The 8,544-nt window shown below is 41.1% G+C and overlaps 1 protein-coding gene across 3 annotated transcripts in view; it reads left to right on the top strand.

Annotated features, from left to right (window-relative positions):
- eng (endoglin) overlaps nt 1–8,306 on the top strand; it is a 44,879-nt gene extending 36,573 nt beyond the window's left edge. For all 3 annotated transcript variants that reach the window (XM_086187651.1, XM_086187653.1, XM_086187652.1), the window contains 3 exons: nt 3,283–3,393; nt 3,477–3,524; nt 3,615–8,306. In XM_086187651.1, coding sequence (XP_086043777.1) covers nt 3,283–3,393; nt 3,477–3,524; nt 3,615–3,736 — 281 coding nt within the window. In that variant the 3' untranslated portion in view covers nt 3,737–8,306. The remainder of the gene's footprint in view (nt 1–3,282; nt 3,394–3,476; nt 3,525–3,614) is intronic.
- The last annotated feature ends 238 nt before the right edge of the window (nt 8,307–8,544 follow it).

Consider the following 8,544-nt stretch of genomic DNA (forward strand, 5'->3'; position numbering starts at 1 on the left):
ACACCAAAACAGTCTACAGAGCAGCGCATAAGTGAATTCTGTGTTTTTTTTCCCACTTTTCCTTGATTTATCCGTGTTTTTGTTCGATTCAAGGGCTGTTCAGTAGAGAAGATATTATTAACTGAAAGTGGGATCTTTATCGCAGTTGTTGTCTGTTTTGCAATTAATCACAATTAAAATGACTTAAGTTGCTTTTTCATTCATGAAAATTCAAAAAAAAAAGGCGAAGAAAGTCTGTCTCGGGTGGTCTCTCACACAAGACCGATGGTGGCGCTTTTTAAATTTATTTTGAGCGAATACGTATTACTATGCAGACTAATCTTTTCAAATTTAAAGCGCTAGTAAAAATCAGCAGTCGCAGAAAAAACTCTCTGAACTCTCTAATAACAAAAACTTCAAATTACCTTTTTGCCTTCAGGATGTAATTGTGTGTCTGGTTCTTGGACAGAGCATTTGCTGCCCACTGCTGTAATTTTGACAGCTATTGTTGCTTGCCGTTGCACGGAGCAATGCTGTGCAGGCGGTTGTCATAGCAGTGAACTCAGGATATGCAGTGAAACCAGTAAGTGGGTGCGGAGCAGGGTTCTCGTCCTTTAGGAAGGTCTGCAGGCTGACCTTGTGGCCACAATCAGAAGTAATGGCCCTCAGGGGAGAGGGCTGAAGTCCTTTGTGTTTCCAAGGGGGTTTGACTCTCTGGCTGTCCAAACACAGGCACCAGGTCGCTTTCTATCGTCAGGCTATTCAACTTAACTTACTCAAAAAAAAAAAAAAAAAAAAAAAAAGGAAGAACATCAAGATGATTCAATTTATGAGTAAAACGACACAAGGAAGGAGACGCTGATTAAATGTGGGGGAAACCTGGAGTTTGTCAGACTTATTTGTCAAGCGGAGAAAAGTTTTTTTTTCCTCTTTATCATCCTTTATCGTATTTCCTTGTAGACGAGGATATAAGCTTTGGCATGTCCTGTGTTGCAGTGTGTCTAGTGAGGAAGCTGATTAAGCTCTTCATCCTCATGTGACCAGTTTGTCCTCCTCTTTACCCGTATGTGACGATTTGCCTTCTGAAGTACAGATATTGAGCTTAATTCGATTAATAGAAACTAATGGTGTACTCGGTTTGTTTTGGTGTTTCCTTTCATAACTTCATTTCAGATGTGTTACATCCGCAGCATTACATTGTGCTGTGAGCCATCACTGGGCAAGACTGAGTGATCCATTTAGCGATCCTTCCTGTTTGCCAGAGTGGCGGACACCGGGGAGTCAGAACTGGTCTGCTGTCTGCCTCATCCTCTCCACCTGCACTGGGGCTTCAGCTTCCTGCTCCTGTTTATTCAGCTTTGTTGTCACACAGCAACTAATTACAGAGAAATCTTTCAAGAGGCTGCTAGTGTGATCGGGATGGCTGGTGTGAGGTCAAGGAATGTTCCTCTCTGTCTGAGATGCAGTCAACCCAAAAGCCCACAAGATGTCACTCTATCAGTGCTCTGGGTCATGTTTAATTCAGCTGATATGTTGTATTGTTTCACTTAAATACAAGGCTGGCAGTCCTCATGGAAGAGGGGAATGGAAACTGAACATGAAGCATCTTATTTTATTCCCACATCAGCATTAAACTATGTGATGTTCACGTCAGAGCTGCTGACATGTTTCCTTTTACCTCACTGACATGTCCGCTCCACTTCAGGGAAAAAAAACAAACTGGTGCAAATGATGTGTTGGATTCTCATTTGGACTTGTGGCAACTCTGCATGTTTTTAGACAAAAGTGCAAAATTATATCTGGAAACATTTTCAACAGGGTCAGGTACCAAGCATCCTGGTACCTAGTTAGGTTTCTGAGCGGTTTTCTTAATGAAAATCATTCAGAAACAGAGTTCAGTGGAACATTTTCAAGAGGGTTTTTTTTGTTCTTCTTCAAGGATTCAAGAACAATATATATATATATATTTTTTTTTTTTTTTGAAATTTGAAAGCAAAACTCAATAACTGCCCAGTGAGTTTAAGGTGAGCGGAGGGGAACTGTTAGCGATTTATTGTCGGCTGCAGCAGCGCTGTTGAAATGATGTCTGTAATTCATTCATGACCTTGCCAGACCACAGCGAGTTGAAGCCAAAACCTGGGCGGCCTCGGATAGACTGCTGCACTCCGTCTGTCTGCCTGAGACATGTTTGCTTGGTTCTCTCACTCTTTCAGAGGTGCTTTGAGGGAAAGTGTTTTTGGTTTTTTTTATTGCTGCTGACTCACTGTTTTATGTTTTCTAATATGCTTGTTAGCAGCCAGGCACATTGTGTGAGTTAAAACAACACGCGCGCACACACACACGCGCACACACACACACACACTAAAGCCAGGCTGCTAAATATTGAACATAGAAATCTGTATCATAAATTGTAAAAAAAAACCTAAAAAAACTTTAAGTGACATCACACAAGTATGGTGTGTTACATGAGGAATTTGGTTGTTGAATACTTCTGAGTGGTTTTTCTCGAAGTCATCTTTACTGGTGCATTCAAGGACCTTGTGCACTCTGAATTCAAGATTCAGCTGCCTTGAAATATTCTATTCACTTGGCACATTACAACTGTTCATGTTAGAACTGCACAAAAAAATGTAGTGCAGTAACAGTTTCACATGTTTGCCAGGATCACCCAGAGGAACCATTATCCACGCTGTCTAGCTACCTACTGTATTTATCCATCCACTCTCTGGGAGGCTGCATCAAAGAAATTAGGAGCTGGATGCTCCAGATATTTCTCAGAGTAAATGAGGACAAAACTGTCATTGTTTTTGGGTCCGTGCTCACCTTAACAGCCTGTCCCTGAAGTGTGAAGGGAAAAAAAACAAAACAACCCAAACACCCCAGAAACCTTGGTGTTATTCTGGATTTAAGACCTAAATTTGAGCAGGACCAAATAAGGACGGGAAATCAGCTCATACTCCAGTTCTCGGATGACTAACATTTGTTTTCATTGCCTCAGAGAATTGATTGGATTCGATTTCTTGTCCATAAGTCACTGAAGGGTTGAGATCCAAGATACGGATCAGGTCTTTTGACCCCCGTTCGACCCGGCTGATTCTAGAATTAAAACGTAACATCTGTGTCACTAGACCTGCATTCATCCATCATCCATCTTTGTGCTGCGAGATGTCAATGTGATATTCTGCTGCAACCTTTGCCCACATATTTAATGAGGAGTGAGCACCGCACATGATCTTTGTGATTGAAGTGTTGACTGAACTGAAGGTTGCATTCAGTGTTTTTGTTTTCATGTGTATGTTTCAGCCCCACCATGCTTTGATTTTGGCCTTCCTGGAGTTCTGGGCATTGCGTTCGGAGGATTTCTTATTGGAGTGTTACTTATTGGAGCTCTGTGGTTTATTAAAATTAAAACAGGTATGACTAACGAGGTTTTGTTTTTGGTGGAATGTGGCTCTGGATTTCTTTTTATCAAGATTTAAATGATCTGCTTTATTCAGGGTACCCAACTGGCCTGGACATGACCTCAACAGCAGCAAGTCTCCCCGGTGAGGATTTTATTTCTATTCTGCTGCTCTTATTCAGTGTTTTTTTTCCTCTCAGTCAGGTTCTTACTCGTGTCCCTCCTCTTTCTTCAGGATGCCCCTGCTCAGGAGCTAAACGACAACCTGTTTCTTCCAACCCTTCCCCCTCGGAGAACAGCAGCGCTAACGCTAGTATTGGGAGCACCCAAAGCACACCGACGAGCAGCATGGCATGAGGTTATGGAGATTCCCCACCGCTAGCAGAGCCAGCATCCCCTTTACAAAGTCAACAATAGGGGTTGTCTGGTCTTGTTTTCTTTAATAATGCTTAAAAAGGCATTTCTGCCCTCCTGACCCCCTTTAAATTCTCATTAAAAAGCACAGCCCACATCTTTGACATACAAGCCTGGAATGGATGTGATCTGGGAGTTTGTATTGGTGCGGGAGGGCGGCTTGACGGCTAACAGAAGTCAAATAATCAATGGCTTCTGACGCTCACCTCTGCAGCCCCTCTGTAAAGTCAAGCTCCTCGACAGGAAGTTAAAGAGGGCAAGAGAAAAAAAAAAAAATTGGCTCCCAGCAACAGGAAAAACAACCATATCCCCCCAAGAGCTAGCAGGAAATTCACTGCATTCCTTTGAATGAATTGTGGTTGTGTGATCGCTGCACAATAATTGTTAGACAGGAGACAAACCAGTCAAAAGACTGACTTTGAAAAATAGATGAAAAGCTGTTTGCATTCCCAAAGAGAGACAAAGACAAAAGAAAAGCTTTCGGCTGGGTCAGTCCAAAAAGAGCGAACAACATCTCTCAGCTCAATATGTTCCGATCGCAAACCAATCAATGAGATGTGCTCACCTCAAGGGGTATTGGTGTTAATTTGAGTTTAAGGTCAAAGGTTAACAGCTACCTCCTATTATACAGAAGTCTGGAGCTAAGTTGAAGCTTAACACAAGATTTCTCTGGTGAATTGATCGTATTTTCTTCTCTTTTCATCGTTTTATTCTGTGCCACTTAAGGTGAATCTCGAGTTGATCCCCCAGGGTTATTGGTAGCTCATGAAAATATAAAAAAAAATAAATTGACGCAGTTTAAAATGAACCATTTGCTAGAACAAGACATTTCTATGCATTTTGTCTGTCATTGGAGATGATTCTGATTTCCTAAGTAGCCAACATTACTTTGCATTTATGGCCCAAAGGTAGCGTTAAATTACCAACCATTAGGAAAATGTGTTTTTTTAATTTGTGTGGCCCCACATGCAGCGTACAAGAGATGTGTACATATAGGAGGTAAATGGCTGTACTCAGAGCTGAGTGATGCCCCCATAATGAGGAGTATTAGACTCCGGGCTTCAGTTCTGTCTCAAGTGGCACTGAGCTCACAGGGTGGCCTTCCCGGAAAAAGTCCATCTGGGGGTGGAATTCCAGTATTTTTCCTGTTCTCCTCACAGTATCATCAATCCATCCATCAACCCTTTTTCTATCCCGCTTATCTGTGAAGGGTTGTGGGGGGTGGGGTGGGGGCTGGAGCCTATCCCAGCTGCTTATTGTTGAGAGGCAGGGTTCACTCTGTACAGGTCACCAGTCCATCACATATAGACAGACAACCATTCACACTCACAGCCACACCTACGGTCAATTTAGAGTATCAATCAGCCTCGTCCCCTCTTGATGTCTTTGGACTGTGGGAGGAAGCTGGAGTACCAGAGAGAACCCACACAGGAACAGGGAGAACATGCAGACTCCATACACGAGACTCGAACCTGGAACCTTCTTGCTGTGAGGCGACAGTGCAAACCACTGTTCCACCCTCTCACAGTATCATCTCCCACCAAAATGTAGAATGAGCTCATCAGCACAGCTTGACAATTCACTGGAATAAAGTACACAAATAGAAGACTTCCATTGTCATTTCACTGTCAGGTGTTCTTGCAGTTGACTTTTAGCTTTTAGCATCAGATGCTAAACAAATTAGCAAGAAGCATCCCCCCCCCTCCAACTACAGCACTTTTCCTGTTCTGGGTTAAATACAACATTGAAGAACATGCAGAGAATTTATAGACAAATTTAGGATGAATTCGTGTATACATGCCTGAGTATCAATCCTTAACCACATTATCTAGCAGACTTCAGACTAAGTCCATTTTTAGGCAAACACACACACACACACACACACACACACAAAGATGACATGCATCCGTCATGTATAAACTGTTTTCCCTGCAGCTGAAGCTCCTCAATTGGACATGAAAAGATCATCTGCAATAAAAGTCAACGTTCTTTAAATGTCCATGTGGTGCTTTTCTTACACTACAAGATATCTGGAGCAAAATGTCATGCCTGGGCTTTTCTGTTTTTGAAGCCGCAGTTAGCGAGAACGGTCTCAGAGGCAAGGATTCAGACAGGAAAGTGAGACACGTCACACATCAAAGGAACCCACCAGCCATCGAGCCGTGTGGTGTTACATATCATTATCACAGGCCGACTTAATTACAGGAGAAACATGGTGCCATATAGTTCAGCAGTATTTTCTGTCAGAACATCTGTGCGTTTCTCTCTCCACAGTAGCTAACATTAGCACCACGTTAAAAGCTAATGACATCATAACATGGGTCCAGTCTTTCGTTTGGGGCCGTCAGTCCTTTTTCTGCTGGAACACCATCAGAAAAGCCATCCAGGGGGAGCGGAGGGGGGGGGAGGCAGTAAAGGTACTAACAAAAGCAATAATATTGGTGATTAATTGGTTCCATATTAAATAGTACTTTTTAAAAAAAAAAAACACTGTAGGAAGTTTTCTAAAAGTTTGACCAAAATTTATAATCCGAACCATGCAAGTTTCAGAACCTTTGACCAGCTCTGAATACGGACCATTTAGTCTCCAGGAGTACACTCGTATGTACTGTTTGCTACTAGTTACAGGATGTTCACTGAGCTGATTGAAATAGAAATGTATCTGACACAGGAACTCATTTCAAAGAGTCTGCACCACCCGTTCAGATCAGGTGTAGAAGCTTGATTGGGACTTTTAATGAGGGCTACAACTGCAGACCTAGACGGTTGATGGGTAAACCCACGATTTGTTTTATTGTACAAACTATATTCTGTATTTCTTTTACCACTCGTTCACCAGATATTACTGCCGCATATCAAATCTTGTGGTATGTTTCTGTTTGTTTTTTTTATATTTTAAGTCCATCTGTAGCCACGAAGCTCTGTTAAAAAGCACCCACAATGTGATGTTGAAGGTTTTCTTCGAATGCATTTGATACACTGAGTTACTTTTACCGATGCACATAGTTTGTAGTCACATTCCCAATACTGAGACACGTTTAGATTTGGGGTAATAATCGAAAACAATGTATTCACCTTCAAACTTAATCTAAATTATGTTCTGTTTTCCAACGGTAGAGAGAAAGATAGTACTCCAAAAAAAAAGAAGCAATTATCTTGTTGTATCAGGCTATTATCTCATTATAATGAGATGATTATCTTGTGGAAACCTCAGTTATCTTGTGATAAAGACTTAGTTGTCACATTATCTTGAGATAACGAGATAATCGTACGTTATTATCTCATTATCACAATTCTGTCATCCCGTTCTAACTGGGCTTAAATTTATCTTGTTAACACGAGATAACAAAGAAGCTCATCGTCCCGTGTGTGAACTTAATATCCCATTATCATGAGGTTCCACATCTTTCCTGCCAGTGCAGCCTTTCTCATCTTCCGTACTTTCCAAAGCAACGCGGTTGCTCTGTGGTGTCTGTATATGAGCTCTCCCGTCTCTCACTCAGTGGGTGCTTCCATGTACGTTTTCCTGTGCATGTTTTCTCGTGTATGTGTGTAAAGATAGAGAACAAAAGATGGCCAGTACAAATTGCCACTTGAGTATTTGTGCAATATGATGAGGTAAACTTGTATGTAATTGTCTATATGTGTTTTTTGTTTTTTTTTTTGCTATGTAAAAGTGTATGATATTCCTACTGTTTTTCCTTCATTCAGCCCTTGTTCTTTTGAAGAATTGGGACAAATCCTAATTACGGCACTTATCAAATGCACAAGTTTTGTATTTGTATAGGTTTTTTTTTCCATCTTTGGTTTTTTTTGAATTTTTTGAATTCTCATATATACATATATTTTATTTTTGATTAAATTGTAGTCACGGAAAGTATTTGTCATGTGTATGTGTCACGTTAGTGCATTGGCTGTCTGTTTCCTCGACTCCAAAGATTTTCCTGTTGTCCAAAAACATGCTGAAACTAATATCCTGACATTGTATTGACTTCATTGTATTACGGACTGGGACGGTGATGCACGTTCTGCTAGACGGAACAGTTACATCCCAGTTAAAAGCACAACACTCGCGTAGCTTTCAGGAAACCTACCAGTGAAAATACAGCAGTTAGTGAGCTTATTACTTTGTTTTTTTAACAAAAATGTCCACGGTATTAGCCATATTGTCTCTTCCTCTGCATGTCAAGTACATTGTGTTAAATTAGCTCCAGTGACTGCCAGATTCTGTCTGGGCACTGACAGTAAAATCAGACAGACTGTCAGTTAATTCTCTTGTTAAGCCTGAAGATCCCTTCATTACCTCTGACAACAGCTTCTTCCTCTTCCTCCTCCTCCTCTTCATCCTCCTCTTCCTCCTCCTCCTCCTCCTCACATACTCAATTAAACCAAAATGGGTCCATTTGCTGAGACAGTACTCAACGGATGTCATGTATTTTTATGCCGTCTCTGAATAAATATAGGATTTCGTCTAAAATTATCCAAATAAAGTGAATATGACTTTGTGGTTTATGTGTGTGTGTGTGTTTTATGTATGTGTGTGTTAGTTTTTTTTAATTTTTTTTTATTTTACAGCCTTGTTACTCTGTGGTGGATAAGCCAAGAGCATATGTAGAGTTTGCCAGCATCTCTCGGGACAAGCAATATCAGAGTTATAAAACAACACACTTGGCAAGGCACTGACACACAATAATGGGCTGAACAATGAAGCGCGCAGAATAAGTAACTGCTTTAAAATGTATCAACAGAAG

This window comes from Aulostomus chinensis, chromosome 19 (assembly GCF_037954235.1).
Source record: "Aulostomus chinensis isolate RoL2024-O1b breed Wild chromosome 19, RoL_Achi_v1.0, whole genome shotgun sequence".
Classification (NCBI taxonomy): domain Eukaryota; kingdom Metazoa; phylum Chordata; class Actinopteri; order Syngnathiformes; family Aulostomidae; genus Aulostomus; species Aulostomus chinensis.